Source organism: Amblyomma americanum, chromosome 10 (genome assembly GCF_052857255.1).
Source record: "Amblyomma americanum isolate KBUSLIRL-KWMA chromosome 10, ASM5285725v1, whole genome shotgun sequence".
NCBI classification, from domain to species: domain Eukaryota; kingdom Metazoa; phylum Arthropoda; class Arachnida; order Ixodida; family Ixodidae; genus Amblyomma; species Amblyomma americanum.
In genome coordinates this window covers 46,561,336-46,577,342 of record NC_135506.1, presented here as the reverse complement: position 1 = coordinate 46,577,342, position 16,007 = coordinate 46,561,336, and the positions used below count along the sequence as shown (strand labels likewise).

At 47.5% G+C, this 16,007-nt stretch overlaps 1 protein-coding gene across 4 annotated transcripts in view; it reads left to right on the top strand.

The window, feature by feature from the left end:
• The window catches only part of LOC144106906 (ATPase family AAA domain-containing protein 2-like), a 56,340-nt gene that overhangs the window by 3,033 nt on the left and 37,300 nt on the right, over positions 1-16,007 (top strand). For all 4 annotated transcript variants that reach the window (XM_077639864.1, XM_077639866.1, XM_077639865.1 and 1 more), the window contains exons 2-7: positions 4,352-4,421; positions 5,733-5,986; positions 7,375-7,485; positions 9,838-9,945; positions 10,612-10,945; positions 11,945-12,056. In XM_077639864.1, the coding sequence (XP_077495990.1) occupies positions 4,352-4,421; positions 5,733-5,986; positions 7,375-7,485; positions 9,838-9,945; positions 10,612-10,945; positions 11,945-12,056 (989 nt within the window). The remainder of the gene's footprint in view (positions 1-4,351; positions 4,422-5,732; positions 5,987-7,374; positions 7,486-9,837; positions 9,946-10,611; positions 10,946-11,944; positions 12,057-16,007) is intronic.

Below are 16,007 nucleotides of genomic sequence, written 5' to 3'. Positions count from 1 at the left end.
GGCCCGCTGCGGCGCTGCACAGTATGCTGCTATGCTCATACAATGGGCTCCAAAATTGGGCATTGTGATGGGGTCCAGCCAGATATAGCGGACCTTGCCTTCATGCCTGATATTGGAGGCCACGGCTCAGATTCCCATTCCTCTCAACGGATTGAGATTTAACACTAATTTGTTTGCCGTCGTCAGTAGTGGAAGGTAGTTTTCCTGTGGATATGACATGATTGCAATAGTATTAGGGTACTGACTCATTGTTGCACCTTTCGGCAGTTGCAGTTTTAAATCCATGACTGCCGCCGCCAGTGCTTTCTGTTTCGCATGAATATTCCTTTTGTGTGAATATTCGCACAAGTAGCGAATATACAAATATTCTATTGATATACAATTCTTCTTCGATTCGGTTTCGAAAAAGTACTATTTCACACACCCCTACTTATTTCAGCGTGATGCTGCTTGAGACTTCAAATATTGGCTTTTTTCTCTTCTTTTTCTTTGTGTTGTAAATCTGCACAGCTTTGCGATATGTGTAGGTTTGTTTATCTGAAGTTTGGAAGCTGATGAAGGTTGTGATGACTTCTGCTTTTGTTGTCACAAAGGAATAGAAGGACGACTCATGTTTGAGTTTCTTTTTGTAAATGTAATGAGCATTGTCAATTGCTTTGTACGAAGAGACACTGTCTTTGCATGAAATTGCCAGTGCGAAGTGTGGCATAGGCAGGCATCGAAATAGCATAACTGTTAGAGGTATTGGTGCTATGCTCATTATCCTTTTTTTGCTCCCTGTGTCGTGTCATTTGGGTTTAAAGACTAGGAAGGAAAATTTCGTCCTTGCTTTTATGCAGTGGAAATGGGACAGCTCGGTGCAGTTGCCGGTGGTTTTAGATGATACGGACTGAACGTATGGAAGGCACAGAAAAGAGAAACAATGGGAAGAGTGCACTTAATCTGTCGCTTTTCTTCCTCCGTGTGCCGCCCCGTTCGTGTGTGCTGCCCTGTACAAAACATAGTTTCCGAGCAACATGTGACCTGCGTCCACATTTTTTGAAGCTGTGCTAGAAGTTAAAATTGACCACTGGCTGGGTTTGCATAGATGTTGGATTGAACTGGCAAGCTCTAGAAATGTTTAATACTGTGCACCCTATTGTTTAAACCTCATTGCTAGGAATTCAGAAATTTGTTTTTACTAGTGTGGTGCCTTCGCACTGTGCAAGATATTAAAACTTTGGTTGCGTTTAACCTGTAATGCCTAACCCCGCAATGCCCTGCGTATCAGTATAATGCAGAGCATACGAATGCGAATAATTTTCATTTCTGCTAACATCGGTATGTCAACAGCTACCATATTTGAAGGTAGTCTTCTCCAACAAATTTACGAATACGAGGCCAGTGTATAAATTGCCTTAGGTACAGGAGGTCTGCTGAAAAATATTTGTATAGAAAGTAACCGTAATGGCAGAACAACCCAAAATAAGTGGTCGTAATGCTGCATAGGCAGGGGATGGAGAGGTTTTGAATTTTGCTTCTAATTTACTGTATGCACCCAAGCATTGGCTCTCAGTTTTATCGACCTTTTGGCATTCAGAAGTTATCGAAATTGCCTAAAATTAATTATGCTGAAATAACCTTTCTCTTGATTATTCCCCCATTTCTTTACAATTCTGCAATGAAGGGACCTTCTAGTGAAGAAATCCTGGAAATGTCTCTTTTTGGTATGTTGATGGTTGTTTGGCAGCAAAACGCGTGCTTGTTGCTGAGAGAAAATTGGATTTGAATTACTTTCCCGCCATTTGATTCAAGCTCGTGACTCTGTGATCACCGTTAAGGCTGTAAATGGCATTGTTGCCCGGCCTCAAAGGTCTGCATTCAAACATCGGTCTTGACGCCTCAGCAGTTGGCTGGTGAAAATGGGTGGTGGTGATGCTACATGCATTTAATTTTTGGCCTTTTTCCACCTTATAAAAACTGTTTTCAGCGAGAGCCACGGTGGCTTAGTGGTTATGGCGCTCGGCTGCTGGCCCGAAAGACGCGGGTTTGATCTCGGCCGCGGTGGTCGAATTTCGATGGAGGCGGAATTCTAGAGGCCTGTGTACTGGCATTGTCAGTGCACGTTTAAGAACCCCAGGTGGTCGAAATTTCCGGAACCCTTCACTACGGCGTCTCTCATAGCCTGAGCCGCTTTGGGACGTTAAACCCCCTTAAACCAAACCAAGCCAGTTTTCAGCGAAAGGTAGTCTAATTGACATTAGAATGCTGTAATCAACGGCCCTTAGTGTCTCTTTAACAAGTCTCCAGGTGCTGGTTCCAGTGTTTTCACAGTGCGTTTGCTTGAATAGTTGAATAGTGCGGTCAAACTGAACGTTGTAGCAAGAGAAGCGCAGTGCAGTTAGTGCAGGATAGGTGGTCATTCTTTTTCTAGGAATGTTGCTGGGAATGTTTACCTACTAAGATTTGCAGTTGGCAGTTTTTGCACGGAGATTAGTTCACCTGACCAACTATCAGCTGGGTCAGTGTTAAACATTTCAAGCCTACTAATTTAGCCTTACAGGGAGGGGCTCGAAGCACCTCCTGAGGAGAGTATGTATATAAACTCTATGAATCACTGTGTTCTCTCGTCGTGAACATCTGAGCCAAATAAGACAGTTCTACACGCAGCAGAGAACCTGCACTCCCATGTGATAGTTGGCGAGTCCTTTCTGGTGACTTTTTGTAACTCTGTTTGGAGGTGGCTATTGGTTAGATTCTCTTGGAGGAGTCACGGCTACCATGGCCGTGGCCAGTTGGCAGCGTCACTTCAGCGGGTCAGGAAGCTCCGCCCTCCGGTGAATTCCCGGGTCAGGAAGCTCCGCCCTCCGGTGAATTCCTGGGTCAGAAAGCTCCGCCCTCTGGTGAATTCCCGCGTGTGTCGTTAGTGGTGCTGGCAGAGGAGAAGGAAAAGCATAAAGAGGCTGAAATTCGAATTTTGACTGCAGATAATTGAGCTTCTACTAAGCACATTAAAAAAATTTTTGCTGGAGGATATTCGTGAAGCGGTGTCCTATAACATGCTAGGAATACTACACCTTTATTGAGAGCCCCTTTTAAAGCCCGTTTAATGTGCGAAGAAATGATAGCGATGGTCGTGCTGCTTTAATACAGTGTGTGCGCAATGTTCGTGCTCATGGACTGCTTCTGTTCACTTCTCCCTTTTCTGCACCATTCGTACTGCAGCTTACGCTGCTCTGTCGTCGCGAAATGAAGTTTTTTAAATTGGCCTTGTCACAAATCATAGTGCAGGCTTTTATTGGCAGCAGTTGCCGATTGTATTGAAAGGACGCTGAGGACAAGGGTGTGGGTTTTTGTACTTGGTAAAATCTAGTAGTCAGGCTTTTTGTGACTCTAGTGTGAGGTTTGCTCAGCAGCAACTGTCCCCATAGTGACATTATATTTCTCAGGTTTTATCGCTGAGAAATATGCAGTTAGGGTTGGAATATTTATTTCCCACCACTGTAATTGAAAACTCTCGATGTCGGTGACCATGTTGAGAGTGAACCAGGACACATCACAGGGCGGGGAGTGGGAAACGGTATGGTCTAGTAGCAACTGAAATGGATGCTGCCACTAGCTAGGCGCTGTAGGCATGCTTGTCGGTTGCGTTACTTGCATTGTGCTGGTACTGTGGGATCCTTCCTGGCAGTGAAGCCGTGGCTAAGAGCGACGAGCTAAGCCCAACAGTGTATGCGATGCTTTCGAGAACTGAGCCGCCATGGTGGCTCAGTGGTTTTGTCGCTCGGCTACTGACTCGAAAGACTCGGGTTCGATCCCGGCCACGGCGGTCGAATTTCGATGGAGGCGAAATTCTAGAGGCGGTCCGTCCGTATACTGTACGATGTCAGTGCACATTAAAGAGCCCCAGGTGGTCGAAATTTCCGGAGCCCTTCACTACGGCGTCCCTCATAGTCTGAGTCGCTTTGTAACGTTAAACCCCCATAAATCATAAACCATAAACCAGCTTTCAAGAACTGGAATGGGGATCGAACTGGCCAACTGCTGGGCACCAGCGAATGCAGATTTGCTTTGTTACATTCTCCATGGTTAGTTATTCGTCACTTAGTCTTTCTTGCGTGATTAAAGTGCAGTGTTGGTTGTGGAACGAAACTTGCTTTAATATTCAGGCACATATGTAACTGTCAGCCAGCCTTGGCCCTTCTGGATGTCACTCCAGATTACTCTAGTTGAAGCCCTCCAAAATCTATTTCAGACTTCTGGTGCTTGGAGAGTGCAGTACAGCTGTGTTAATACCCTTTGGTCTCAAATTTGCAGTTTTCTATTTAACATTTTTTTTTCCATTTTTGTCCGTTTTGTTTTTTGTTTTAAGGAGTCCGTGGACGATGAATACAGAAAGCGGTCAACACGAAGGTTGAAGTTCTCCGACGATGAATCGTCAGGTAAGCCCCGCTTAGCTGCAGAGCATAGTCGCAAGTCTTGCTCATTTCTTGAAACACTGAGAACTGGTGAATTTATGTACACCGTACAGTTTCCCTGGGCTTTCTTCTCTAGTATACGCAGTGACTTAAGGAGTGTTGGAGAACTTGATGCCGTAAAACTCATTAAGGCGTATTCACTTAAGTGGTAGTTCTGCTTGGGACGTTGTCGCATGAAGTCCCAAACTCTGCTTGCATTGAGCCTCACGCATTTGCTGCCCACTTACAACATAATGGCTCATCATGAAAGTCTCGCTTGGCGTATACCTGTTGTCATGTACAAGGCTGAAGGGGTATCTCATAAAGCAGCCATAAACTATGCTGAACAGTGCCACGACTGCTTGCCCAAAAGCTGGGCGTAAAGGAGAAGTCGAGACCCAGTTTACATGCCTTTGTGGCTGTACTATATATAGTCTGATACAACTCAAGATTTAAGCGGCTTTTCTCTGACGAAGAACCCCTTCCAGCCAGTGGCATGGGCCAATTTTCATGAACATTCTAGCTTGGCAGTGCAAGGGGCAGCGGGACAATGCAAGGAGGGGACTATTCCCAACTATAGATTGAGGATTATCCCATTTCATCTGCCACTCCGTGTGCATTGTCACGTTAGCAGGCTCATGAGAATCTGCCGACGCCATTGGCTGGAAGGCGGGAAAAAGCTGCCTCATTCTTTAGTTGTATCTGACTATAGTAGCGTCGAGGGTAGGTTGGCAGAGACAAAAAGAATGAATATCTGTGGTCCTGCAACCTTCTGTGTGTGGCTTCCTTCATGTCATACGTAGGTATCACCTTTTATAAGATCAGTGGATATATTTAACCTAGTTTTGGTTACTGCTGCTTCACGTGTAGTTTTCCCACAGTCCTGCTGTGCATGCCTTAATGAGGTTTTTCTGTACTGGACTAGTTCATTGTAAAGAAAGGCTGCTTGTTTGCGAGTGACTTTGCGCTTTACACTAGCAAGGTGCACTTTGATGGTAACGTGTTAAAAAACTATACAGATATTTGGTGTCTGATCTTTGGTTTATTGTTTGGGTACACTTGTTTTGCACAGGCTGGCACACACATTGTATGTACAGGGTGTTCAAAATAAAATGGCAATTGGAAGTTGGTGCAGCTCTTTTACATTTATGTCGTTTCTCTAGATATACAAGGTCTAGCTACTCGCAGCCAGTGACTGTTAATTAGGCGAATTCAAAATGCATTTGGTGTTTTTGGGGGGCATCATAGGAGGTGATTACTTCAAAATGTGATCCTTGCACTGCTCTGCCTTTGCAGTGCGCATGAAGCGATCTGTGGTGGATAGGGCACACCTCGAGCACCTACTGCCGAACGGCCGCCACTCCTCTTCGTCGAGGCAGCGCGTTCCGCCGCGGCCGCCACCTCCCAACAACGTGAGCGTCTCAACCGACGACGACATGAACGAGGATGACGACAGCATGGTGCGGCGGAGCACGCGCCGCCGCAAGTGCATCTATGACAACCTCAACCAAACCTGGATTCTCACTTCGAGCGTGCCAGAATTTGTCAAGGTGAGCAGGCATAGCTGATCAGGCTTTTTTCATTGTTAGCATTTTAATACTTTTGTTGTGCACCTCTGAGCGTCATAGACGGTTGGTCGCGACTGTTCTGTCTTGCTTTTAGGCCACACCTTCTAGTACTGAGCCTAAGAACTTCGCTGTCGTGGACCATGCTGGAAATGTTTGCATCACAGGCTTGGTAATGCAATACAGCAGCTGTGTTTGGACAGGGCCTAATGGCAACTTTGGTTATCCATACGCTTTGTGCTTAAAAAAAAAAAATTAATGGCTTGCCAGTGGTTCAGGGCTTAATCCTTGGCGCTGCCAGTTATGGCTGATTCACACGGCGGACTGTTCGCCCGCGGCCCGCGCATTACGTGTTTGTACGTCACCAAATCGAGAGGCGTGCTGTCGGCCCGCGGACTGGACAACCGAGGACGTTCAAGTGCCTTTCCCCTCGCGGGAATTAGCGGCGGCCCGCGAAGACGCGTGCGCCAGCTCTGGCAACCACCATTCTTGCCAGTATTTCGGCTGCCGCATTTCGCTGAGTGGCGTTGAGCTGGCGCGCTGTTTTGACAAGCTGCACCGCGTTCGCTAGGTACCGTGACAAAGCGATCGACTCGGCTAGATCGCACCTGCACCATTCAATCGCAGTCATGGGTCGGGAGGAAAAACCAGTTTGACCAGTGTTGCCAAACGCTTTAAAATAATCTGGCAACAGTGGTACACCCAGCGCGTTGTCTGCTCTTTTGGTCCGTCGCATCCGCTTGACGTCATCGGATCGCGGGCCAGTTTTTAGTGGCGCATGAACACGATGCGTGGGCCGCGGGCCAACGGACGATCGTGTGAATCGGCCATTACCCACCAGTTTTCCTGTCGGTACCCGGCAGCACCTAGGATTAAACCCTGAACCACTGGCATGCTATTAATCCTTTTTTCTTTAAGCAAGAAGCGTGTGGTATTTCTGTGGGTACAAGCTTTCCCCAGCCTGGTGCTCAGCTTCTCGGGGACAAAAATAGCCCTTTGATTCTACCTCGGGCAGACCAAAACTTGTTAGTCATGGTGCTCTTTGACCAAGCTGTCTTGGTTTAACTGAAATGAAATAATTTTCACCAACAGAGACTAATGATTAAACATTTGCTACTGCTTGATGCGTACAAACTTTTTGACTTGGAAGTTGCCAGTGTGTGGTTGACGTTTCTTCCATGGACTGCTTGTGAGCCCACGATTGGGCAGCAAAATAGGCTGGTGACCCTCCTTACTCTAGTGAGGGCACCTTTCTTGCTGGTGGTTCATGTGATTCTTTGTATTCACTATGAAATATACATCTTGAGTGCGTGCTCTGTGCGTTTTGTGTGAGCTGTTTCATTTTCTCTCGTCGCCTGCCTTCTTCACACCAGGTGGCTCCAGGGCAGCCGTCTGGCCGCGGCAAGAAAGATCCAACCACGTTGCACCACTACCTGCGTAGCTCAGCCAGCCATCACCACAACAGCCTGCCTCCTGGTGGCAACGTGAGTGGCTGTGGTGACCTGCTGTTGTGTCGGGTGCCTTGAAGGGACAGTGGGGACGAACGGAAGTTGGCCTGTGTCAATTGATTACTGCGTTGTAACGACAAAGATAGGCTTGGGCACGGCATGTAATGCGAAGGCAAGATAGCCGGTGGTCGTCAAGGGTAACTGACTGCATACCAAGAGAAGGCAAGCATAGCAGGGGGCGACAGAAAGTTCTGCGGGCGAATGGGATGAAGTTTTTGGGGATAAGGTTGCCTCAGCTGGCACAGGACAGGATTAATTGGAGAGGTCTTTGTCCTGCAGTGGGCGGAGTCAGGCTCTTGGTGATGATAATGATGATGAATTACTAACTCTGCTTGCACTGAAAACTGAGCCTTTGTAAGTTAGAAAAGGCCAAGAAAGAAAATGCATGAATTGTTGCCACTGGCCACTTTCACAGGTGGACGGCAATGATGTCAGCAGTATCATATTTTTTCGGTTGTGGATTTTTGAGGCTAGCTTGGATAGGACAAACTTCCATTCACTTCTAACTGGTGGTCATGGAGCATTTTTTCTCACTTATGTCACGAGCTTTAATCATGAGTATGAATTGAGTGGTGGGAAAGAAATTATTCATTTTTGAAACATTTTTTTTCTCAGCTATAAATGCGTTTTTTGTTGCTTAACAAACTGCAACAGTCACAAAGCTGAACAATAGGTTTTTTTTTTTTTTCGGAGGACAAAAATTGTTGGAGTTCTCCTCGGTGACTTTTCAAGCTTTTGGCTGCATTGATGTGAAAGATTGCCTGTCTTGTCACTGAAGTTGGAACTTCAGCATGAGTTTTTCTGCCTCTCTGTGGCGACCTATTCCTTTGCTAAAGCTTCATTGTTTAGCAGAACTGTGTCGCTGTGAGCGGCTGTTACACCGTTACCGGATTGAGTCTTGAGCGCCCACTCTTGCTACCTCTTGGTACTAACTGACCTGGCTTTCTACCTTTGGTATGGGCCTGTATGTCAGCTACTATTGTTAGCTTATATGCAAAACTGTTTTATGTGCCTTGGGGGAAAGTGGCCTTGTGAACTAAACGAGCAGCCAGCAGGAACTACCGTAAAAACCGGACTATAGGTCGGACCGGAATACAGGTCGACCCCCTAACTAACCAATTCTAAAAATGAAAAAGATCTTTTTCAATGGGAAAAGTACCGAAAGACATCCTTACTTTGAAACAAATGCGACTCGAGAGGTTGCACAATGGCGACAGTATTTAATTTCATTTAAATGCTGCTTGTATGTACACCCTGAAAATTTTTTAACAATATCGCGCACCAATCGGCCCGCGTGTTTGTTTCTGGCACAGGCAAGTACGGCGCCGTAGAGCAAAGCCCTCCTCTTCATGAATCGCCGCAACCAGGATGGCGAGCCTTTGAATTGCGCCCTCGTGAGTCTAGAGGCACGCGCGATCTCTGCCGCTTTCACGCGGATGCATTCGGCAGTCACAGGCAGCGATCTTGCTTACAGCGCGACGTTTCCTTCCTATTCTGGATACACTACGGTCTGCCCACGAAACGATGTTTTCTTCTGGTTGCTGCAAGTCGTAATACGCAGCTTCTGCCTCCGCCAGTACTGAATGCTCTTTTCGGATACTCCAAATTCGCGCTGTGCCGCCAGGTTCCCGTGAGCTTCCTCGTACTCAATCGTGTTTTTCTTGAAGGCGACGGTAAATTGCCGTTAGCTTCCGCTTTGCATCTACTGAAACGCAAAATGGCGGCACTGCTGCTGATGGCGATGGTGATGGAGGCTGCTGACTTCAGCCACCCATTGTTGCAAGACTTCCGTATTTTTTCCGCCAATGACCAGTATATAAGATGGGGGTCGACTTTTCACCATGGTTTTTTGAAAAAAAGTTCGACCTATATTCCGGTTTTTACGGTACCTTTTGTGATGATTTAAGTGTGTAGCTAGCTTGATTCTCACTGGGCCTAGACGGACGGGTTTCAGAAGAGGTTTGGGTAACTATGCAAGAGATATTGTTCCAGGTTGATAAGCGGTGAGTTTGGATGCAATTTTTGCTTTAATGCTTGCAGGAGTGACAACGATCAAAGTGAAAGGAATTTCATGCTCGCCAAGCGCTTTTAAGTAGGCTTGCAAGCATGTTGAAAACGATTGCAATCGGGACAAACAGAGCTCAGGCGACACTTGGAGCCAGCTGCACACATTCATAGGGGCTGTTTAATTTTGCCTATCTTTTTATCTGCCTCTGATTGTGCCAGATAAAGTGTACATGTATCAATTTGTGTAGGGGGCATGCATTAGTTGTGCTGAGCTCAGACGTATTTGATCCTGTGTTCTGCTCTACTGTTATCGCCACACAGGACTCCGAGACCCTTGATGGTGACAACGAAGACAGCCTTGAGTCAAAGCGGAGCAACGAGAAGGGTGTGAGCACGGAACTTCGTCGTCTTGGACTCTCTGAAATGCAGGTGAGTGATGGCTTAGGCTGCTGGCATGTTGTGCACAAAGTGTGGAAATGACTGTGGTTGAGATGTCCTGTGCCTGCTTTTGAAGTTCCTAATGCTGGGGTTAACCTCAGACAGGGAAGAAGAGCAAATAAATGTGGCTTTTAGTCAAGCTCTTGCTTGCTGGGGCAGCACATTTCTGACTGCCGGGTCAGAAATGACTTGGCAGTTTTCAGTTGCTTGTGATAGTGTTGTGCGATCATGAATACTATTTGTGGTGCTCTTAGAGTACCATCTAGCCAGACAGGAGCGTGACGGGCGTTTGCTGTTGAAACAAATCTTCATAATGGGATTTTATTTTTATTAGTATTACTCCACCAGTAAAGAAGTGTTATTCCAGAAGTAAAGCAATGGTGATAGAGACTTTCAGAGTATGTGCTCTTCCTGGGCGAGAAAAAGGCGCGATAGCTGGAATGCAGCTTCACTGACAAGTGTTACCCCAGAGAAGGTGCATTATGTGGTTATGTTTGTGCTTGTTACACCTGCCTTGCAAGCCAGTGTGGGCTGCTTGCAAAATGCAGAGGCAAGGTGAAGGCGTGAAGCTGAGCTGTTGTCGATCCGTGGAGCCGCACTGATTAACAGTCGTCGTCTTGTGGTTCTTCAGCGTCATTCTTCACAACTGCCCTGCAGCCTTTCGCAGGGGATGACATGTACTCGCGGGTGAAGCGGACGCGTCAGCAGCACCAGATGTCCGCAGCAGCAGAGGAGGCCGACGAAGAGCCGCCATTCTTCCGCACGCGAAGCTCCCGGCGTGCAGCTGCGGAGGAGCGCCGTGGTCGTCGACGTGAGGCAGCGGCTGCCGCTGCGGCGGTGGCAGCCAGTGACTTGGAGCGGCAGGGCGGTAGCTCGGCAGCCGGGTCCAGTGAGACTGATGACAATGAGGAAGTGGAACAGCTTCCCATGATGAACGGCTACCACCTCCGTCCCAAGAAGCCCATTACGGAGCGTTTCCAGGTGCCTGTCGGTAGGTGTGCATATTTGCATGCTGTTGGCTTGCTGTTGCTGTCAGGCTTAGTGATGGGCAGTCTCGCAGGGGGGCACTAGGCACTAGTGAGCTTGCAGTTGTGAGAATGAACACAGGAGGGCGCTAGGCACATGACTTGGGGAACTCTGGATGGGACAGAAGGTGCAGGGAATATAGGGAATTGGCATCGGAGCCATGCGTGTTTGTCACCGCTGAAGAGCGACAATGTTAATGTGGCACTGGCCTTGTTGTTGTCCGGCCTGATGATGAACTGTGATCATTGATCGACTTGGGACTTTATCACAGAATAAACACGCTTGGCCATTATATGGGTCTTTGATAAGCCTCCACGTTCTTTTCTCTAACTCCTTTGTTCCCTCTCTGCTGACTACTTTCCATCGCAACAACTCACGTCCACTTCTTATGTTGCCGCAGGGGCGATGATTTTGATGGCAGCTGGGTTGAAATGCATATGTTGCCATTTCTAGCCACTCCTACAAGTGTGAGGAAATGACCCTTTAGCCCTGTCATTGACATTGCCACTGAATCCTTATGGTGCAGATACCCCACCACATGTGTCGTCTGTTGTTGATGGGGCCCATGTCATTGTCGTCATCAGTTACACCATCTCTTCCGTTACGCCATAGATTATCTTGCCTTCGCATTACATGCCCTGTTGATGTTTGTTCTTCTTGACTTTGATTTTGAAGAAGAATCCTGCTTTTTTTTTAAAACACCTAGCAGGGGAAGCTGCAAGTTGATTTTAAATGAGCACTTTCATGTGTTCTTATTGATGTAGCACTTTGTTTTGGAAAGTGCATAACATTTGCATACAACTACATAGGTCCTGTGATTGTTACTTCTGGGTGTTATTGGTTACAAAAAACTGGAATCTTGCCCTGGTGGTAGCATACGATGTGGTTAGCTGTGGGATGTGATAGATCACTGTGGGAAGTCTCAGTTCTGCGTGCATTGTTCTTGATCCTATTCCTTTTGCAGCGGAAACAAAGCGTTCCAAACGGATAACCAGCATCTTCCACACGCCAAAACATGATCGGGTGAACCGGTCATCCTTCAGGTCTCCAGCCCACAGAAGCCCTATGTACAGAAGGTGAGCATTGCATTGCACATTTTTGCATCTCTTATCTGCTGTTAAAAGACTCGAAGCCTTCCTGCTTTTTTTCCTGAGGAAAGAAATTACAACACAGTTAAACCTGGATGTAGTGTACCTCCGTTTAGTGAATTCCTCGGTATTACGGAGTTTTTAATTGAGAATCTTTTTGTGAACTCCGTGTAACAAATGCATCGCAGCAGTTGACCTTGCTGTAACAAACTTACTACACCCATCATTGAGTAGCTAGTGCTGCTTCACTCCAAATTTTGGCCAAACTGTGGGACAGTTTTACATTAAATAACAATAAAATGGAAATAGCCACGAAAATAATGTCTACGATTGCAGCGAGTGAATGCGTTTACTACTTGGCATTTACCACAGAGTGGTAAATGCAGCAGCCTTTGCAGCTTTTGCGTTTGGTATGGTAATACCTCCTTTAATAAACGCGGATATTATGAATTATTGGCTGTATCGAACTGTTTCGAAATATTTTTAACAGCTGCATGCAATTCTTTGTTAATAGATCGAGCGCGATTTGCCCTAAAACAGATACCGTATTTACTTTATTTACTCGCATAATGCTCGCACCCCCCACATTGGCTATCAAAAATTGGAAAATTTTTTTTTCCCCGCATAATCATCGCACCCCCAAAATTACTGCCGCGAGCTGTCTGCTTGTCTTAGCGATCGCCATCTATTGACTGCGGCCACAACTAACTGCCATGGTTGGGCGCGCGTGCTACTAGGCGGCAGTACTGTGCTATCATCCGCTGCCACCGCTGCTATCGCTCATCCACTCACCACCGCTACGCCATTTTGCGAAGGTGTCTCCAGCTCTCCGGTGTCTCGTAGGCCTCGTTTGCCTTGTTTGCGTGTTGCACCGTGCTCTTTGTGCCGCTTCGCCATGGGACGCTACGCAAGCTACACAGCTGCTTTTAAGCTAAAAGCTATTGAGTATGCGTTGGAACATGGCAACCGCGCCGCCAGCAGACACTTCAGCGTCAACGAGTTTTGCGTCCGGTATTGGAGACGGCAGTAAGACGCGCCGGGCCTTCCGTGGACCGAAGACTGGGAAATTTCCTGCCGTCGAATCCTCTTTACTGGAATATATCAAGGCTCGACGAGCGGATGAGTGTGCTGTGTCGATTGATTTGATACGGAACCAGGCGCTCGTAATCGCAAGAAAGGAGGGCATCCCGGTACAAGACTTCCGCGCTAGTAACGGGTGGGCCACACGATTTATGCGGCGCAATGGACTCTCGCTCAGGAGCCGAACGACGCTTATCCAGCGCCTGCCCGCAGCCTATGAAGAGAAAATAGTGGACTTCCATCGATTCGTTATCAGGATCCGGCAGGAGAAAAACTTCTTGCTCTCCCAGATAGGGAACGCGGACCAAACTCCGCTGAATTTCGATATGCCCAGCAGCAGGACAGTCGAACAGACAGGTGCTCGGACTGTGCACGTCAGGACTACAGGTGCCGAAAAACAGAGGTGCACGGTCATGCTAGGCGTGACGGCGGACGGGCGGAAGCTCCCACCGTACGTCATTTTCAAGCGGAAGACCCTCCCGAAAGGAAAGCTCCCCCCTGGTATACACGTGCACGTCCAAGAAAAGGGGTGGATGACCGCGGACCTTATGGTGGACTGGGTGAAGACTGTGTGAGGGCGGCGACCGGGAGTGCTTCCTTTTCCGTCGCTCCTCGTGCTTGATAGCTTTTGGGGCCATCTTCAAGAGTCGGTTCGGGTGAAGTTCAAGGAACTGCGCACGGACCTGGCTGTTATACCCGGCGGCCTCACATCAATGCTACAGCCTCTTGACGTATCTTTGAACAAGCCATTTAAAGATAGCGTCCGGAGGCTGTACGCAGAGTGAATGGCCGAAGGTGAACATGCTCTGACGCCGGGCAGCAAGATCAAAAGACCGTCCGTGGAGCTGCTGTGCAGCTGGGTATCAGAGGCATGGGGGATGATTGATGTAAACATGGTGGCCAGAAGCTTCAAGAAAACAGGAATTTCGAACGCCCTGGATGCGACCGAGGACCACCTGGTGTGGGACGACGAAGAAGCATCGGAAGATGAAGAAACCATCGATTCCAGCGTCGACACGGACTCTGATGAAGAGTAGAATTGCCTGCAGGACGTACGCAACGCGAGTAGTGACGGGGAGGTTGCGCGCGGCAAATAAAGTGCTTTAGCAGCTTGAGCTTACGTTCACCCTGTACTTTTATAACGAAGGTAAGTTACGCTTGAAAGTAATGTTTTCGTTATATTTACAATTGCGGACCTGACAATCCTGATCTTGCACCAATTCATCTTTGCATTTAACACTCCGAAACATTTGCTTGAAAATTTTCCCCGCATAATTATCGCACCCCCAAACTTCGCGTTGATTTTCAGGGAAAAAAAGTGCGAGGATTACGCGAGTAAATACGGTATTTACGCGATTGTAAGTCGACCTATTTTTTTTTAATTTTAAAATCCGAAGTTGGGGGTCGACTTGCAGTCGAAACTAAAGCATGTCACCATCAACAAAAAGGCGAGAAAAACGAGTTATTGGGGACGCTACGACGCAGTTGCAATTTTATGTTTGCTGTATGGCTCTGCCCAGTAGCATTGGGCTATTCTGCACGCTTGTTTGAAAGATTTTATTTTTTTTTATTTTTTTGCCTTTTAACCGCACACTCTGGATTCTGGTTCCAAGCTGCGGTATTGGGGTTTGCTGTTCCGATCGCGGCGACACTGCCACTCGGGATGGTAGCGCTTCCTGGGAGTGTCGGTAGCTGATTTAAGAGGCAACGCCGCTCACGCATAGTTTCTCTTCGGCTTTGATGCATTCGACTCGACTGCCGTCCATGTTTTCCCAGTTTTTACTGTTGTGCTTCGTCAATCGTCATTAGTGCTCCGGGTCCAGTAAGCGTTTGCGTTTGTTCACAGCTGCATTCAAGATGGGTGTCATTCTTTGCGCTAGAGAAATGAAAAACTGCCCTGGGCCACAAGTTCGACGTTTTGGGACGGGTGACGCAGGTGTGGCAACTGCAGTGGGCCAAAATTTTCAGCTTTTTCACACGATGTCGTTATGCGGTTGTTTGCGAAGTGCGGGATTTTGTGGGAAGAAGGCAGGCTATGGTTGCTAGTGAGGTGCAGGATTTCGCTTGGTGATGACGTTGGAACGACATACTGTGGGACCACAGCAGCAATGACAACGTCAGCACTATTGGGGACAACAGTGCAAATGCGAACGAGTAGTCCACTGGCTAATACATTTTGGTCGTGGTCTTTTTTCTGTATTTTTGTTGGTCGACCTCCCACATGCGATGTGGGAGGTTAACTTACAATCATGTAAGTGCGGTACATCGAAATGCCGAGCGCCAAGCTTTGCCTGCTCGGTTGGCAGGCGAAAGGCTTTTCCTCACTACACGAATGGCTAGTGGTGGTGTGGCAAGCGCTCGTGCCACAGTTCACACTTCATCTCTCGCTCTAGAGGGCCCTACCTCGCATTTACCAACAGCGCCGTGGAAGGCATAGTGGCGTGAACAGTCAGTAGCCAGGCGGTAGGCACCTGTTTGCTTCGCAACCGTCGATGGTAACTGGTGTGTGTGTAATGTGTGTGGAAGCCAACCCAACTGGCGTGTGACTCAGCTCAGTTTTTTAACTGTTTTCTATAAGGAGGTTTGACTGTAGTTTGACGCTAGGTAGCACCACAGTTCGTATGAAAGCAGTGCAAAAGAACGGGACTTAGCAGTGAAGACAGAATGAGTGATGTGCACCCCTGACCACCGCGCTGCAATTTGCGATTCTGGAAGTCAAATTATTACAATGCACAATAAGGACGCTGTCAGTTCTGGTACTTCACTATCCTCAAAGCTCTGCTTATCTAAAAATATTTCTCAGTCTTTACAAATTCAAGTTAATGAGCAATTAATTTAAACGCTTGCTAGGTGAGTTCA